Raw genomic sequence first — 19,040 nt, 5'->3', positions numbered from 1 at the left:
TGTAATCTGTACCCCCAGAAACATTAATCCTGTCTCTTTTTTCTGTTTTCTCAGAGCACAGAGCCTCTCATTGGCATTCCCATCAGAGAAAACTTCAATTCCAATTGCTTCAGAATTTACTAACTTCAACTCACCTCCCTCCCTAAAGTCCATTATGTGCAGCTTGATTTGATCTTCATCCTTCAGACCTTTCTGCCTCCACACCTTCCATCCTCTTTGGTCTCATTCTTGTCGATTTTCTGATTCCCTATGCCATCCTCAAGAGAAACTGTGGGCTCCAAGATCAAATTACTCCTCCCATGGTATCACACAAGAAAAGTCAGGCTTTTTCTAAGAGATTTTCATCAACCTCTCTCAACACCTCCCCTTTCTCCTACACTTCTATCCTCAAATCTCCCACAGGGACCCCCTGCATGAAGAAAAATCTGACCCATTGATTTTCCAGCCACAGCTGGTATTATTCTGGATGCAGAGTGTGCTAGACCTTAAGGAGCTGAGGGAGGGGAGACCCACTGAGCAGCCTTCTGTGTAGCAGAGTGAAAGACAAGTGAGATGCAGGTGCTGTTCAGAAGCTTTATTTCTCTGTATAATCAGACACAAGTGATAACATTGTCAGGAGAAAAGGAGGCTTCCACAATCTAGGAAAACACATGGGTGGAGCCTTTTGAAAAAAGCATAATCCTTCCCCATGAATGAATGATTAATTAGGATGTCTAAGAAAGGATCTGTCAAGTTAGGACTTTTCCTTGGTCCTTGAGATATTTGTTTCCTCTAAAGTCACTTGTCTCCACATCAGGAATTAGGTCAGCAGCAGCCTCCAGAGCCATAGCCACAGCTGGAGGCACCATCTTGCCGACCACAGCCCCTGTCACAGGAGTTGAAGCTCTGGCGCTGGCATCGGTGGGACCTGCCATGCCTGTGGTGGCTCAGGCAGCAGCCGCCCTCAGAGCTGGGGCCACCGCAGCCCCCAGGGCTTGGAGCACAGCAGGAGGAGGCTGGAGGCAGACACTGTGCTGAGCTCTTTGGGGGGCATTTGGGTGAGGGGCACTTGGGCGGAGGCTGGCACTGCTGCTGGTTCTGCTGGCAGGACATCTTGGCAGGAGGTGAGAGCCTGGATAGATAAAAGGAAAAGCTCAACGCAAAAGCTCCAGGCTAGCGTCTCCTCTACGAATGGTTTTATGAAGTCCTAAGACCAGTTGCTTCCTGAGATATACACTTCATGAATAAAAACAGAAACTCCTCTCAAGTAAAACTGGCCTGGTAAGACGTTTCCTTCTACTTTTCCCTCTTCCAGAAAAGAATACTGGTGTCTTCTAACTGGGCCCCAAGTCCTTCTGTCTTCATAGAAACACTGGTGCAAAAACACCAAATTGAGTAATGATTCTCAGAGAATATCACTGGACATGTATGCATCTCTTAGAAAGAGTAGAGAGAATGCTGAGAGCCAGGGCTCTGGTGTGTCACAGACTTCCATGCACCCCAAAGAGGTTCCTTGCTCACTGCCCCTTCCCCTACCCTCAATTGCCCTCTGAAGTCCTCTTTCTGCTGTGTGTACATCTGTGTACATCTGACACCTCTTCTTCCCCCTTCCCTAGTAAAATCTGGGCTTATCTTCCCCAGACATCCCCAGCTGTGGGTCCCCTCTAGATACTTACCCGGTACAGAAGATACTAAGGAGGAGAAGGCTGTTCTTTAGGAGGCTGTGGATGAGGAGCCCAAAATAAGAGCCTTTTTATCTTGTGCAGGGTTACTGATGCACAGCCCAGGCATGCTGCTTTCACAACAAGGGGAGGTGGCAGAGCCAAACACTCCCATCCCAGGCATCCAGCATCTTCCTTCACGCTTGCCAAGATGCCTGTCAAGAGGAAACCAGGAAGTCTTGATGACAGATCTCCACGTGTGTTGGGGACCTGTCATTTCTTCTCCTTTCACTCATTCAGCTCAGATGTTTTAGTCTGAGCTCTGTCCCTTGCATTTTGCAGTGAGAATGTATAGATGCATATGACACATTTCCTGACCTTGAGCCTTTCAAAGTTAACTGGACTTATATCAGAGATGAACACATATGTGTCTGATATGGTATCATGTGGTGCGTCCTGGGATACAAACATCTTTTTTTTGGACATCAGTTCCCTATTCCTCTGCATATTCCCCAGGGGTATGGTTTGTTGAGATGTAATTGGCTCCTGACTCTTGGGGATGTTGGGTGATCTGAGACCACTGGACCCTGGGAGTGAGATGTATTAGGTAATGAATGGAGGATGGGACCCAGACCCTGTCTGGGGCAGTTGGAGCCCAAAAGAGAATTAAGGTAGGATTATATGAATAAGCAAATGAAATCATTAAGGAACGTGCAACAGTTGAGATCACAAGATTCATACTTAATATGAAAAACGTAGGTTGGCCCATATGTAGCTTCCCATGGGATGTATGATACTGATGGTAAGCAAATAAAATGGTCCATGAGCAAAAATATATAAGATAATTGGTGAGAGTCATGAAGATGATTTGTTCAATGAATTGCAGATGATGAGGTTAGTGATGGTAGTGACATCATGTGCATCACATTTAATGGAACAAACCTCATACATTCTAAGGTTTCTGTAGGATGAAATATAAAGTCTGATTCTTATTTTTCCCATTCAATTTTGTAATAGTTTTAGACATGAATTTTTCACTGAATTCATCTCTATTATCATAATACCTGTACTTTGCTATTTGTTTCTAAAAAATTAAAGTCAGAAGTATAACAGAACATTATATTTAAGTTAAATGGCAATTTTAAATAATACATGTTTATGGTAAATGCCTGTTATTGTTCCCTGTACTTGATAGTTTATGGCTTTTAGACAACAAACTCCCTATCAGAGCATGCACTTTACAACTTACCCTCTTTAAAACACAGTGGGAGGTTGGGGGCAGAATTCCATGATTTATTCTGAGATATTTAAGAGAAAATGAATTGTCTCTAGGAATGTGGCTTGGGAATGGAGGAGGAGGAATAGGATTGATTCTCCTCTCTGATATTCTTCTGTCTGCAGAGGCCTCTTGCTGAAGGGATATTTTTGGGCTTAGCTCCAGGGCTACACTAGGTGTCCATTTCTTTTACATTCTTCAGAATCCACCAATTGCTAGTGCATTGGAAGGAATTACTCATGATGGTTGAAATGGGTGCTTTCTCATTCCATACTGGTGAAGCTGAAGAGGGGCACAATCTTTTGAAAAATTCAGTTAAAAAGTTACTGGGGTTTAGACTTTGCTGCAAATCTGAACATTCATTTCTCTGTATCTTGTGTTTATCATAAGCAAGGCTTGTCCTCCCAACAGAGAAAGCATGATAGCCATTTTCCTGCATGGGTTGCAACCCTGAGTCATTGGCAGCTGGGAGAGGTAGGAGGTGGAAGCATTAATTGAGAAAGAAACATAAATCACACATTTTGGGCAAGTTTCAAAGGAACAAAGCATCCTTGCCAATGACATTCAATATATCGTGTTACCTCTGTTTTATAAAACACAGTGGATGACAGTTAGGCTTTCCTCCAGCCCCATTCTTGACTGCCTGTCTTGAAAGCCACCCCACAAGACCTGGAGAGCACATTAATCTCCCTTCTACTGTAGTGATTCCTCCTGTCACTTGCTGTCCTCCTTCTGAGATCAGGTGTCCACAGTCCTCACACGCACAGGATTTGTCCTGTGCTGACAAACAGTAGCTATAAGATCATGATCTGGTCACTTCCCCTACAGCACAAGGCCACCTCCCTGAGAATGACAAGTCCCAGGAGTCCCATCCTGAGGAGCCTTGGCTTCCTGTGGTCCAAAGACAGCAAGGAAATACAGAGACTGCTCTGGCTGGATGAATCCAGGAAGAATTTCATGACTTAGTCATTCCAACTGGTACTACGGGAACAGGCACTGCAGGACCTCAGGTTTAGCTCCTTGGAGTGCATTTTGGACATTCCACATCAGCAATGAAGGATGAGTAAACAAACAGAATTCTTCTCCCTTTGCTTACAACTCACAGTTCCTTCTCCATTCTCTTCCTGCTATGACTGTGACTATTACATTCCATGGCAAGCAGCTAAGTCATTCTTAAGGAAAATGGGAAGCAGTAGCCAGAAAGTGCCACATATCTCTAACATACCTAAGTTTCTTATATGGATTTGAATGTTCCCCTCAGATTAAGTGGTATTTTGAGATATTTACACCTCTCTCTATTTTCCTGAGAAAGCTCTGGTAGGACCCAGTGTGTAAGAAGATGTTGGACTCAAATTTTCTTCTTGTATTAGGATGTTGGCTGAAGTCAAAAGATGAAAATAATAGATGCCTCTTATCCCCATATACTAAAGTAACCTTAGGATAAGCTGCTGAAAATCTCTGCAGGACTTGCTAAGTAAAAAAAAATGGAACTCTATTTCTCTGGTTCAGCTATATATTTGGAAGGCTGAACTTTGGTGAGAATTTTTTAGATAGGGAAGTTATTGTCCTGAAAGACAATGTTGTAGTCTCCCCCTAATCTTGTATGGGGGAGGGAAACTGGTTGACCTCCTACAACAGAGGTCAATTGAAAGGTCAGGATTCACAATGACAGCTTGTAGATGTTAGAGATTCCTTCAAGAAATCTTTATTCCTTTATCCCTCAGCAGAATGTCTGCTATGGTAGTAGACTTGATGTTCTAACCTCTGAGCCTATTGTTGAATAATGAAAAGGAACTGAAGAGTTAGAACAGGACGTTGAGACATAACAGCAGATGACATCTAAGAAGGAAGACCAGCTTCCACAGTATTGCTAGTATTGTGCTTAGGATGGTTTTCTGTTGGGCAGAGAGACCTCATTATTAAGAAGCTATGGCTGGTGACAATGAAGATAGGAGCTTAGGCAGTACCTGAAGGGTTAAATCTGACTGCTTATGCCATGTCTGGAAATCATGCTGTGAGGAAAATCCTTGAAGATGCTCCAGAAGCACTCACAAAAGCACCCTATAAGACAGCCCTCCTGCAGAACCTGCCACACAGAGGGAGCAGAGATAGCCCTCCTGCAGAACCTGCCAATAGAGGAAGCTAGTGGTACAGTCACATGTATACTGATTTCCCCTCCCCTTTTCCATCTCCCAATACAAAGGAGGAGGAAGGGGTACTCAGGAAAAAGATGGAGAGGTGGTAATGAATGAGAGAAAGAGCCCATCATATTCCCCTTCCAACTCCAGTCTCCTGGGAGATACCTGGGCAATGCTTGTATGCAAGGGAGAATTTGAGTTTCAAGTTTTGTTCAGAATTAAATTTAGCTGGTCTGGACTTTAATATCCATAGAAGTGACTGATGAAATGCGAAATTTCCCTGAGATATTTTCAAGAGAGATTCAACACAGCATAGGAAAAAACAATGACCAGAAAAGACAATGCTTCCTGTTTTTGTTGTACTGACTTTAGACTCTTCAATACACAAGTTCGTAGGCTCTTGGGTTTTTATAAGAAGGGGGCAGTTTTGGGTGCTCCCACCCTTTCTAGCATCAATCAAATCAATAAATGCCAAGATTCCAGGTCCCCAAGGGCAAACGAGAAGCAAATTCAGGAATGTTGGGTGGAAGCTTCATAATGACCACACAAAGGTACTGTAAAGGCAATTGGAAGTAGAAACTGGGTAGTTACTGGAGATGTGATGGGGTTTGGAAGGTCAGGGAGGAAGTCTTTCAGGAATAGGAGTATCTTGGAAGATCAAGAGGGAGGACAGGGAGCTGGGTGTTGGATGGTGAGAATATTCATGTGCTACTTACCTGTAGTCCATGGGGAAAAAGGAAAACTCTCTGGGAGGCAATAGAAGACCCTGACCAATATGACCCTTGCCAAATTCCTTTTCCTCAACAACTTCCATCTCTTTTGCCAATTCTTTGCTACAATTATCTTTTACCATGTTTTCTCTCAATATTCTGCCTATCCTGAATGTAGGGAGAGGATTGGACACACTAGAGGCATAAAGGATCTGTGCTAGGTCCCAGGCGGCTGCATCACTTTAGTGACAGATACTGTGTACTCAATGAATATACTTTGACTCTGAGGGAGGTCTCATCTCCAGGGGGCTTGGAATGGACACAGGTTTGTTCATTGTGGAATGCAAAACTTCAGCAGAGTGGTTAGGGAAAAAGTGAATTAAAGCATTGAAAGAGCTCAATGATATTTGACAGAGAAAATCTGGAGTGGGCAAAACAAGAGTGTTCTGGCTGCAACTACACCTGGGCATTCTGTTGAGTGAGGATCTTTCTAGAAATAAGACCTAAGAAGGGATTACTAAGACAAGGATACACTGAGTTAAAAACCAAACGTTTGTTGATGCAAATGGCTTTGAAACACAAAAGATTAGAATATATGGTGCATGCCCAATTTTCAGACTATTAAGAGTAAATTCTACAAGGGCATTCCCATCCTTATCATCTTTACTAATGTTCCATGGGACTTCTCCGCCAACGAGGTGCAGAGGTGAGGGAGGAGGAAAAGCACCACACTGGGAAGAGGCTTCTCTCTTTGCTTCACTGGATCATCCAGCCCTGCTCCACTGTGGTTTTCAGTGCCCTGGTCACTGCATGAGTGACAGCATCCAGAGGGCTGATGCTGTGCCTAGTGGGATGTGTAAAGCCTGTGATGGAGCATACTCCAGAGCTGAGGCTATGACAGCCCCCAGAGCTGAGGCTTAGTGGGAAGAGACTGCAGTGGACACTGAGGAGCATGTCTGAGTACCCACTTTGAGGGACATTGGGAGAGGCTTGAAGCTCCTCCTAGTTTTACTTCCAGGATGTCTTGGGAAAAGTATAGTGACTATAGATGAAGTAAAAAGAGAGATAATAATAGGTAATTGTATTAATTTTTTAAATTGGATCTTTTTATATTTATTTCAAAGCGTATGTGGCTTTGAATCCACAACTTAGGAAAAATTCCCGAGCAGAGGAGAGCAGGAAATAGAAAGTAGCTTGGGTTGAAGTATCCTGATTCCAGTGAGGACTGAGCAAACCTTGGAGCTCTTTTTCTATTTTGTTTTGCAGGCAGCAAATGGGTGGTGGGATTGGGAGGGGTGAGAGTGTGGGTCTTGTTTAGGAGTCAGCTTCTTTGCCTCTGTAGCCCCAAGGCCTCTGCATCTCCATGGCAAGTGTCAAGAGTTTTGAGGAGAGTGGGGATTCAAGAAACCCCATGACTATTCACCTATCTGTGCCTCAGTCTTTCTGTAGGTCTGCAATTCTTTATTTTTCATTCATTAACATCATTCCTTCTTTAAACAAGTTATATTGACATGGTGACCCTGTGCTGGGCAAAGCATATTCAAGACTGAAGAAGATACCATCCCTACCTCTTAGGCTGATGGAGTAGTGAGACTGACAGATAAGTAGAAAACTAAGCCTGAGCCAGGCGAGGGTGCTGAAATACAGTGTGTGGGAGTCCCTAGGCCTGAAGTCAGGGTTTTGGGGCATTAGTCCCTTTTGGTTCTGTAGTGACTCTGAATAAATGATGAATCCAGATGGTGTCACCTGCTGTCACTTGGGATTGTTGATGGGATGAGTAAGATGTGGAGCCTGTATCCATCCAAGGGCAGTAAACCCAGGCATGGCAACTAAGAGAAATTTGTGGACCCAAGAAACATCAAGGAGGTGCCCAGGAGAAAGAGACAATGCTGAGGTCGAGGTAGAACAGGGCTGAGGGGAGCACTGGGGACATGTACAATCTCAAAGGTAGAATAATTTTCTCATTAAGAGCATCTGTTTTGGAGACAGGAACTTTCAGGTTTTAATCTTTCCCTGCTTCTCCTAATAGCTGTATTAAGGTAGAGATGTCCGAGGCAAAACAAATCTGTTTATATGAAGGCAAAATGACCCAGGGATATCACAGGTAAATTCAGAGACAAGTATAAGAAATCTACAATGGCTTTGTAATATGCATCATGGATTAACATACATTTAAGGAACCTTGTGTCAGGATCTTAGTGACTGTAGTATTGATTCTAAGAGACCCAGGGAAGACAGTGATTCAAATTGCATGGGATGACTAAGAGAGATTTGTCCACACAGAAATGGTAATTGATGGGTGTGATTATAATGAGGTTAATATGATCACCGTGAGCACCAGACACAAAGTGGACCAAGGTTGTAGAGAGAGCACTAAACTCTATAGTATTTTCCCAATGCATTTATTATAACAATAGATACGTATTTTATCCTGAATCATGATATATTAAAAGTATATAAAAATGGAATACACAAGTAAGTTTCAAACATATCCTAAAATTACAAGGTTTTGATAAAACATTATTATTGCATTAAATGTGTCTGAGTATCCTGATACAGGAAAGGATATACGTGTGGCCATTTTTTTAATTTGCTCCATACATTATAGCCAAGTACCAAACAGAAGCACTTTCAAGATACCTGGGTGAATGGGGTTGTTCACTGAGAACTGGGAAGTGAGAAAGGCACTGGGAAGGGACAAGGACTTTTCAACCGTAAACAAACATTTCACCACTGGAATCACCCACCTACCCCTTGCCTCACTAAGCTCCCACCTTTGGTGTAGAAGTAACCAGACATTGAATGTCCTTTTTGTATTCACCCAAACAATGATACCCAGTTCTCAAAAGTTTGCCCATGATGGGCGCCTTCACTGGGTTTAGCCACCCTTTACCAGCATCTTTCAAGTGCTCCAGAGTGGGAATCCAGCTGAATATAGAACCACCTTTGTCTAAATGTGCTGTCAGGCAAGGAAATCGGAAAACGTCTCTAATGGACCCACTGGAACATAAGCTCCCTAAGAGGGGACTCCGTCTTGTTTCAAACTGATCTAAGCACCAAGACCAGTGCCAGATAACTAAGAGCAGATAAATTATGAATGAATGGGTGTTGGACTTGGTCTAGAAGTCATAACACAACATTCTTTATGTCTCCTAGGCTGATTTTATTCAAGAATTTCTCAATTTTTGAGTAGCAAGTGGTTGTAGTAGTGAATCAAAAGTGTATATAATAGGCTTTTATAAGTCCTACACCTGTGGTAACTTCTTAAAGAAATCTTTCTTAGCCAGTTGAATGACTAAAAGATGAATTCAGCCTGGGTAAATGATGAATTCAGATGTTGTCACCTGCTGTCACTTGGGACAGTTAATGGGATGAGTAAGATGTGGAGCCTGTATCCATCCAAGAGCAATAAACCCAGGCATGGCAAGTAAGAGGAATCAAGCTGGGAAGTTGATCTAAACTCATCAGAGCAGTTCTGACATCAACTTCCTCATAGGATCCCTTTGGGTACCTTTTTCATCCCAATGAGTTAAGAAAATGAATGTCTATGAACACAGAAGAGGGGAGCAATTTTCATTTCCCTATTTCCCAAGAGCTTGGAAAAAAAGCTTCTAAAATTTAATATATTCGCCTATTACTGGATACATTAATTTCTCTGTTGTATCTAGCCCTAAACTACTCTTAAGATTTGCTCTTTCACTTTGGCTCAGTTTATGAGACCTCCTTGGATTGCTAGTATTTTCCTGATGAGCACCAAGGCTTGAATTTTTACCGAGTCTTTCTCCAGTTCATTAACATTCTCAAAATTGGTAGTGAAAGTGAATTGTTCTTTTAACACACATCAAAAATAATTATTTTAATCCTGTGGTGCAGCTGAATACTACACTCTGGGTCCAAAACTCTGGGAGGCAAACTCCTTAAAAGTGTGATTCATATGGTTTGGTGGTTTAGTGATGTATAATTCAAACAACAAAATACTGTGGAGTAAAATAATTACAAAACAAATCCACTGTTTACTCACATCTCTTAAAACATTTTAGAAGAACTCCGAACACCACAGCCATCAGGAGCGTAGGCTTCTCAGCAAAACTGCCAAGGTTTTCATGGCAGCTGTTGGGAGACCCTGGACACTCATTCCATGATGATTCCCATCTGTAAAATGGGACAAGGGTTGTACCTAACTTGAAGGACTGCAGTGAGGATTCAATTATTTACTGTATGTCAAGTCACCGGCACATCATGAGTAGTATACAAGTCATTGACCCTATGAATATATCCAGTTTACAACTCCTGCAATGATCAGGTTTTTATTTTTCTTACTTCCCCTAAGTTCCTCTCAGTGTATACCTCTGCAACCATCTCCATTTCTTTCCTTGCACCCATCAACTATTCAGCTTTCAAGGATCCCTTCCTACGTCCTCAACACCCAGATCTTCCATATAGAAATAAGGTGAATGTTCCTCCCTGCAGCCGTGTGGCCTTCTGCAACCTCTTTCTAGCAGCAACACATAAAGTCCTCATGGTCTCCCTATGAGTGAAGAGAAGTATTGTCTCTCATTCTTCTCATCCTGTGAAACATTCAATCTGGGAGATAAGGAGTGAGAGAGCAATGGAGCAACCTTGGGAGGGGGCAATATAGAAATGTAAGTGGGAAAGAGAAGCTTTATTTTTTACAGAGTGAGACATAAGTGCTGCTAAGCACTGACCAGAACATGAGTGTGGAGACAACCATGAGGGACACTCAGGGAGACTGCTGGAGATCACTGACAGCCCTCATCAGGATGAACTCAGGAGCTCAGACCGTGGGCAGGAGGTTAGGAGTGGGTACATCAGACTGAGGTTAATCCTAGGCACTTAGGGTCTCTGATTCCTCTAAAACTGCTTATCTCAATGCACTGCCAAGGTCAGCAGCAGCAGCCAAAGCCCTGGCAACAGCAGCAGCTGCCAGTGGATAAACTCGGAGCAGTCATGTCTGTAATGCTTGTGCCAGTGGAAGAGACAGCACCTGTGGTGGCTCAGGCAGCAGCTACCCCCTAAGAGTAAAAGCAACCCCTGGAGCTGTAGCCATAGCAGGAGAAGACTAGAGGTGGACATGGGGCTCGGACTGGGTGGGGAAATCTGGGAGCCTTTGGAGGCTATCCCTGCTGCTGGTTTTGCTGACACGAAATCTCACAAAGCATCAGTGACTCTCGAGAGAATGCAATAACGCAAATGAATCTTTGTAATGTCTCTTCTCTGATGGGTGTACTTCTTCTGCACTAGGAAATATAGGGAGGAAATGAAAATCAATTTGGAGTTAGTTTATCATGGAAAGATGCTCTTTTCTCTTTGGTCACCTGCTACAAAATGATACTGGGTTTTTTCTAATTGAGCACCTAAGGTGTCCTATCTCCATGTAATCACAGAGGAGAATAAACTTGTTTGGGTAAAGCTTCCTTGATGATGTCTGGTGAGATCAATGCATGTCTCAGAACACATGTATAGGAAGATGAGAGTGTGCTGAAGACCCATGACCTTCACAGTCACAGGACACTGAAACATCCTGGGAGGGTACCCATTAATCCCACACTCTTCCTGCTACCTCCATCCCAGACCCTCTGCTTCCTTCTCCCCTGATGGAAGCCTGGGTTTGTCTTCCTAGGTCTTCCAGCTCCAGGTCCTGTCTACAACTAGACATCCATCTGATGTCATGGCAGCAAGAGAAAGCTTATTCAAAAGAAGTCCATGGTCTGGGAAGCCCAAGACAGAGCTGCTAGATTGTGAGGGGCAGCATGAATGGGTTGCTCGGGGAGGTGACAGCACCAAACACCACAGCCCAGGTCCAGGCCTTCACCATCTTCCCAGGAATAGGATGGCATGTTTGACACAGGAAGCCCTGGTCCTCACTTGTACACCTCCCACCCAGGCCTACATGTGTGCTTAAAATATGTCATGCTCCATGCATTGTGGTGGAAGGTAGAGTTATATATGACACATCACCTGACCTATAGAAATTAACTGTCTAACTGCACAGGCAGTCAAGTAAATAGGGAGCCTGCTTCCATGAGATAAGTACTACAATGTAAATGACTACCCACAAAGTCCATGGTTCTTTGCCCATCTACTTTTTTCTTTGTAATGTTCCCTTAGCAAAATCAAGCACCAGATGTGATCAGCACTTGCTGTTGGGGTGGTGACTGAGCTAAGGATGCTGGACATTCAGAATGGGCTGTGTGTAAAACAGATGGAAGCGTAAAGTCAGCGGAGATGAGGACTCTTGAAAGAGACTCACTGGTACCCAGGAAGTAACATAGGGCTCTGGGCAGGAAAGGAGGAGAACCAAATGAATACCCGATTGAGGGGCAAATATGGAGAAGGAAAGTACAACAATTGGAATGCCAAGAGTCACAATAAGCACATTACAAAAGGCATGACCTTCCATCAAAATCCAGAGAATGTGTGCTCTTTATTTGAAGACCATGAAAACATCGAGGGAGGAGTCGTTCATCTGCTTGGACTCGAAATGAAGTTCTGCAAGCATGCATGATAATGAATGGGCTTGATGAAGATGACTTTGGTATGTGTTGCTGCTTTTGAGGTTGATGATAGTGTGGGTACATCTCATGTAATGGAACTGACCTGATCATGTCTATATTTTGGGTACGGAGAATTGATGCAAACTGAATGCTATTTTCCCTGTGAATTTCATTTTAATTTGAGATACATTTCTCATTCAATTAATATCTAATATTAAAATAAATACCTTTTGCTAGATATCTTTCAAGATAAATCAGTCAGGCTGTAACCAAACTTTATCTGTATTTAAATTAAATTATAATTGTCAATGAAAATTAAATTGTGTTCACTATCGGGGTTATAATTTTTGTCTTCTCATTCTGCCTGACAGTCCACTCTAGTGAACTGAAATAGTGATGCCTGTGGGAGCATAAAGGCACTGGACCATAGGAAAGAGGGTGGCTCCAAATGTGGAGTGGGGAGAGGGTAGATTTAGGTATTGATATTCTCAGCAGCCTTTTTCTGCCTCCAGCACATGACCCCTGTCTCTGTCTTGGAAGTATTTTCAAGAATTATCCCTTGACCTACTTTTGAGTGGCCACTTTACTTATAATGCTAAGGGTTCCTTCAATGGCCTCTGTCCTGCAAAGAGACATTTACAAGAGATGGACGAAGCACTTTCTCATGGTAGCCAGATTGTGGGGCTGAATATAGCTGAGTGGCCACTTTTGCTTCTTAGGAGTAAAATCTGTAGTCATTGGGATACAACAACAGAGAAGTAAGTTCTGAGGTTTCAGTACACCCCAGAACTGTAGTGGGGGCCCCTTTCTGTTCCTATGGAATGCAGCAGATGTCCACACATGGCTTTCTCCACAGCCCCAACCCTGGCTTGGGAGGCTCTATACTTATCCTGGTGATGGTGCCCATCAACCTTTCCTCCCTTCCATGAGGGGCTCCCAATTCCTGGCTCCGCTGTCATCAGAGCAAAAACTACACAGGTCTGAGGCTGTGCAGCCGTCCTGTGATGGCAGAGGGTTGGCTGAGAGACCACAGTCCAGCTACTTGCCCAGAGCATGAGGTCAGCTCTCTGGGGTCACTTCTACCGGGGGTAACACACTTAAATCTCTGGATTTCTAAGGTCCTTGGAGGTCAGGTGACAGGAGAACCTGGCCTGGATGGATAAATCCTGGATAATTTCCTAACAAGTGAGACACCAGTGGTAATGAAAACAAGAAGCTTTATTTTTTGGCAGCGTTAGGCACAGGGAACTGCCAATCCTTGGCAGGGGCAGGGATGAGGGAACTGTGAGCTCCTGGACATCAGACAGGAAGCACCTTCTGGGGACAGCTTGGATACTCAACAGGAACACCCCCAGCTCAGCTTGTGAAAGCCAGAACAAGGTATCTGGAAAAGCATGCATCAGGATGGGGCTTTTCCTGGGCCCTTGGGATTCTTGTTTCCTCCAAAGATCACTCATCTCATCATCAGGATGCAGGTCAGCAGCAGCTCCCAGAGCCATGGCCACAGCAGGAGCCCCCACCTTGCTGAACACTGCCTCTGTCACAGGAGTTGGATCTCTGGCGCCGGCATCGATGGGACCTGCGGTGTCTGTGGTGGCTCAGGCAGCAGCCACCTTCAGAGCTGGGGCCACAGCCCCTGGAGTTTAAAGCACAGCCAGAAGAGGCTGGAGGCAGACACTGTGCTGGGCTCTTTGGGGGGCACTTGGGTGAGGGGCACTTGGGCAGGGACTGGCACTGCTGCTGGTTCTGCTGGCAGGACATCTTTGCAGGAATTTTACCTTGAACAAAATAATAGAAACATTTGAGCACAGAACCTTCAGACCATCTCTTTATTCTGGGGTTTGTCACACAATGATACCCTTGATGAAGCCACTTTCCAAGCCAAGATCTGTGCGAGAGAAATGGAAACGCAGTAGAGGGAACCCTACACATACATTTGGATAAAGCATCCTCAAGAATGTAAAATGGATCTATGTGCATTCCTGACAACATGCTCCAAACAAGAATGTGAAGGAATCCTAAGGTCCTATGGCTTTTGCAGCTCATGAGTTCCTGATATGTACCTTTGAGGCTCCTTATTCACTATCACCTCCCCCACTGCTGCCCACTGTGGGCCTCTTTCTGATGGTTCCATTTCAGTTCTAGGCCTCTCTTTCCCAAACACTCCCAGTTGAGGGTCTGTCCCCTTGCTGGCCACTCACCAGATGTAGAGGAGGTAGGAGAAGAAGGCTGCTCCTAAGGATGCTGTGGATGAGAAGCCTAGGGTAGGAGCCCTTTTATCCCATGCAGTGTACATGATGCACAACCTGAGTATGCTGCTGCTTTCACAACCAGGGAGGTGACAGCACCAGATACTTCCCAGTTGTCTGCTTCCTCAGCATGTGCCTGAAGGTGTAATAAGATGACCCCATGTGTCTTCCTGGGCACATGCCTAAAGATTTAATAAGATGGAAGCAGGATGCCCTTGTGAGTACTTCCCACTCTGGTCCACCCTGAACCTCCTGCCCACCTCTGCTTGTTCATTCACAGGCTCTGTTTGTTTCACTTATTTCAACAGTAGTAGTATGGAGATGTATTGGATGTATTTCTTCCATTGAATACCTTGCAGTCTAAATGGACTATCACTCAGAAAAGTAAATATATTTGATCTGATGAAATAAGCACTATCACGGAAGTGTTTAAAAAGACTTCAAGCCTAAGACCACAGCGTTTGTAAGTCAGTCCTCCATTGCAGTGATGGTCCCAAAGGGTGACGGTGTTCAGGTGTTCTCCAGGAATGGCAGCTGGACACACTTACCATTTTTTGTAATAAGAACAAAGTCTACTCTTTTAGAAATTTTCAAGAATATAATACATTGTTATAGTCATCATGCTGTACAATAAATCTCCTGAACTTATTACTCCTGTCTCATTGAAATTTTGTATCCTTTGACCAACATCTCCCCAGTTCTTCCCCACTCCCCAACCCAACCCCCGATAATGATCATTTCTACTTCTATGCACTTCACTTTTTAAGATTCTACATATAAGTGAGATCATGGAATATTTGTCTTTCTATATCTGGCTTATTTTACTTAGCATAATATCTTTCAGGTTTATCCAGGTTGTCACAAATTAGAAACTTCCCTTTTTATATAAGGCTGAATTGTATTTCATTATGCTTATATATCATGTTTTTTTATCCATTTACTCACTAAAGGACACTTAGGTTGATTCCTTATCTTGGCTGTAGTAAACAATGCTGCAATAAATATGGGAGTGCAGATATCTCTTCAAAATACTGATTTCATTTCCTTTAGGTATATACCCAGTAGTGGGATTGTTGAATCACATGGTAGTTTCATTTTTAATTTTTTAAGGAAACTTCATAATGTTTTCCACAATGGCCATACTACTTTATATTCCCACTAATACTGGAAAAAGGTTCCCTTTTCTCCAAGTCTTTGACAATACTTGTTATTTCTTGTCTTTTGATAATATCCATTCTAGCAAGTGTGAGGTGATACTGTGTTTTTAACTTGCATTTCCCTGGTTAATAGTGATATTGAGCACTTTTTTATATATACTGTAGGCCATTTGTATGGCTTCTTTTGGGAAACCCCCGTGCCCATTTTTTAATTGGTTTATGTGTTTTCTTGCTATTGAGTTGTTTGAGGTTCTAAAATATTTTGGATATTAACTCCTTATCAGATGTGCAGTTCACATATATTTTATCACATACTGTAGGTTGTCTCTTCACTCCATTGATCGTTTCCTTTATTTTGCAGAAGCTTTTTACTTTGATGCAACCACATTTGTCTATTTTTTTATTTTGTTGTCTGTGCTTTTGGGGTCAAAATTCAAAAATAATATTTGCCCAGGTCTAATGTCAAGAAGTTTTCCCCCTGTGTTTTACTTCAGTAGTTTTAAAATTTCAAGTCTTATGTTTAAGACTTTAATACAAAATTAACATACAGAAATCAGTAGCACTTACATATACCATAAAAACTATCCAAAAAAGAAGTTAAAAATCTCATTTATAATATCATCCAAAAAATACTTAGGAAGAAATTTAACCAAAGAGTTGAAAGATCTGTATACTAAAAAATATAAAACATTGAGGAAATAAAATGAAGACACAAACAGAAAGATATTCCATGTTCACAGACTGGAAAAGTGAATATTGCTAAAATGTTCATACTAGGGGAGATGTTAGAAATATAACAGAATAGGAATTCTCTGACTCCAAGAGTCCCACCACAGAAATCCAACTAGCAACCAACAGCAGACAAGAATACCCTTGTGAATATCTCAGAACTTGAAATGAGGCACAGACATTCCCTTGGACCACAGTATTGAGAAAAATCACACACATAGGGCAAGAGGAGGTTTTACTTTGACCACACTGTCCCTCCCCCAAGCCAGCACAGCATCACACATAAGAGGATTCCCAGGGATGGGCGCGGTGGCTCACGCCTGTAATCCCAGCACTTTGAGAGGCCAAGATGGGCAGATCACATGGTCAGGAGATCAAGACCATCCTGGCTAACACGGTGAAACCCCGTCTCTACTAAAAGTACAAAAAAATTAGCTGGGCGTGGTGGTGGGCACTTGTAGTCCCAGCTACTCAGGAGGTTGAGGCAGGAGAATGGCATGAACACAGGAGGTGGAGCTTGCAGTGCACCGAGATTGCGCCACTGTACTCCAACCTGGGCGACAGAGTGAGACTCAGTCTCAAAAAAAAAAAAAAAAAAAAAAAAGAGGATTTCCAGAACCCATGACTTTTATAGAGGGAAGAGAGAGTTGAGAACGAACTTTCAGCTTTCCCACCATTCTGGGATCCTTCGCAGAAGAAACTCTCTTGTCTTATCTCACAGGAAACATTAGTAATGTTTATTTAGAAACTAAGAACAGGGTGAGACTCACAGTGACCAGTTCAGGGGTCTTGACAGTTGCTCTGCATTCTGGCCAGCAGAGGCACACTACCAGAGAGGCTTGCAATGCTCAACAAGAAGCACAGTTGATTAGTCTCCCAGGCTTGAATCTCTGCTCAGCTTCCACATTCAGCCCCAGTGCTCCCCTTGAAACTTCCCCAGGCCAGGAGATAAGGGTAGGATGGCAATTACCCACAAAGAGAATATCTGGCCCCACTCATTCCCAGCCGCCAAGCTTTCACCCAGTCAAGCCCCACCCACTGTGCTCTCTTGGGAGCAAGCTCCCCAAAATCTGGCCATAAACTGGCCCCAAAACTGGCCATGAACAAAATCTCTGCAGCACCGTAACATGTTCATAATGGCCCCAACGCCCACACTGGAAGGTTGTGGGTTTACCGGAGTGAGGGCAAGGAACACCTGGCCCGCCCATGGCAGAAAACCGCTTAAAGGCATTCTTAAGCCACAAACAATAGCATGAGTGATCTGTGCCTTAAGGACATGCTCCTGCTGCAGTTAACTAGCCCAACCTATTCCTTTAATTTGGCCCATCCCTTCGTTTCCCATAAGGGATATTTTTAGTTAATTTAATATCTATAGAACCAGTGCTAATGAATGGTTTGCTGTTAATAAATACGTGGGTAAATCTCTGTTCCAGGCTTTCGGCTCTGAAGGCTGTGAGACCCCTAATTTCCCACTTCACACCTCTATATTTCTGTGTGTGTGTCTTTAATTCCTCTAGCGCTGCTGGGTTAGGGTCTCCCCTACCGAGCTGATCTCAGCAGTGCTCCTTAATGCTTCCCAAGGCCAGAAAACAGGGGCATGGTGGCAATTAACTGTAGAAGGAGCATCTGTCCCATCCAGGCCCAGCTTCCAAGTGGCTAACATATCAAGCCATGGTGCTCTGCTTTAGGTCATCCTAGGATTAGAGGTGAATCCATGCCCACGTAAATCTGTGGAGCATAGCCTCTGGTCCTGTCACCCTGTGTGGATATGTAGCAATCTCAGAGTCCTTGTTCAGCCTTGACACCTAGAACATGGCCTTGCCCAACTACAGATTCAAAACTGTAGTACTGGCCATCCAAGGAAGACAAAAAACAATACAGCTCAATCAGAGGCAATTTCAGCCAGCAGCTCTGTCTCATTATAGAGTCCAGTTAGTGCTCTCACCAGACCATGGAACACAGTCAGAAATTCTACTCAACCAACACAGTTAGTAGTTCAGCCCAGTTAGAGAGCATGACAGCAAGGTCTTCCCATTCAAGGTCTTAACCAACTAGCTTAATCAGAATTCCAGGTTTGATCAAATAGTGAAGGTATACCATGGCCAAATAACACAAACAAAGATAGAAGAGATGGCCATTTCCTCAAATGATTGGGCACTAATGCAAGGACACAAGGATTATGAAAAATCTGAAAAAATACATCACTATCATAAAGAAATTAATAAAGCTCCAATAAGGGACCCTGAAGAAGTGAAAATTTATAAAATGACTGATGAAGAATTCAGTATAATTATCTTAAACACAGTGAAACCCCGTCTCTACTAAAATACAAAATATTAGCCACGTGTGGTGGCATGCACCTGTAGTCCTAGCTATTCGGGAGGTTGAGACAGGAGAATTACTTGAGCCCAGGAGGCAAAGGTTGCAGTGAGCTGAGATTGTGCCGCTGCACTCCAGCCTGGGTGACAAAGCAAGACTCCATCTCCAAAAAAAAAAAAAAACAGTAGTTCACCTGGTTTTGTAAAATGTATTCCTTAATAATTTAGTGTACCTACAGTTATTTTTAATAGTTGTGTCTTTTTAATCATCACAGGAGGGATAAAGTTTTTTTATACTTCACCCTTAC

General features: G+C 43.3%; 2 protein-coding genes across 2 annotated transcripts; both read right to left on the bottom strand.

Moving 5' to 3' along the window:
* Positions 1 to 665: 665 nt before the first annotated feature.
* LOC112610907 (late cornified envelope protein 3B) lies at positions 666 to 1,097 on the bottom strand. The gene has a single exon (XM_025364527.1). The coding sequence runs from the start codon at positions 1,090 to 1,092 to the stop codon at positions 805 to 807; it is 288 nt and encodes a 95-aa protein (XP_025220312.1). The 5' UTR covers positions 1,093 to 1,097; the 3' UTR covers positions 666 to 804.
* Positions 1,098 to 13,691: 12,594 nt separating this feature from the next.
* Positions 13,692 to 14,096, bottom strand: LOC112612546 (late cornified envelope protein 3C-like). The gene has a single exon (XM_025367219.1). It carries the CDS (start codon positions 14,038 to 14,040, stop codon positions 13,756 to 13,758), a length of 285 nt encoding a protein of 94 aa, XP_025223004.1. The 5' UTR covers positions 14,041 to 14,096; the 3' UTR covers positions 13,692 to 13,755.
* Positions 14,097 to 19,040: the final 4,944 nt, after the last annotated feature.

This window comes from Theropithecus gelada, chromosome 1 (assembly GCF_003255815.1).
Source record: "Theropithecus gelada isolate Dixy chromosome 1, Tgel_1.0, whole genome shotgun sequence".
Lineage (NCBI taxonomy): Eukaryota > Metazoa > Chordata > Mammalia > Primates > Cercopithecidae > Theropithecus > Theropithecus gelada.
The sequence above is the reverse complement of the archived record's forward strand: the minus strand, read 5'-3'. Positions and strand labels throughout refer to the sequence as shown.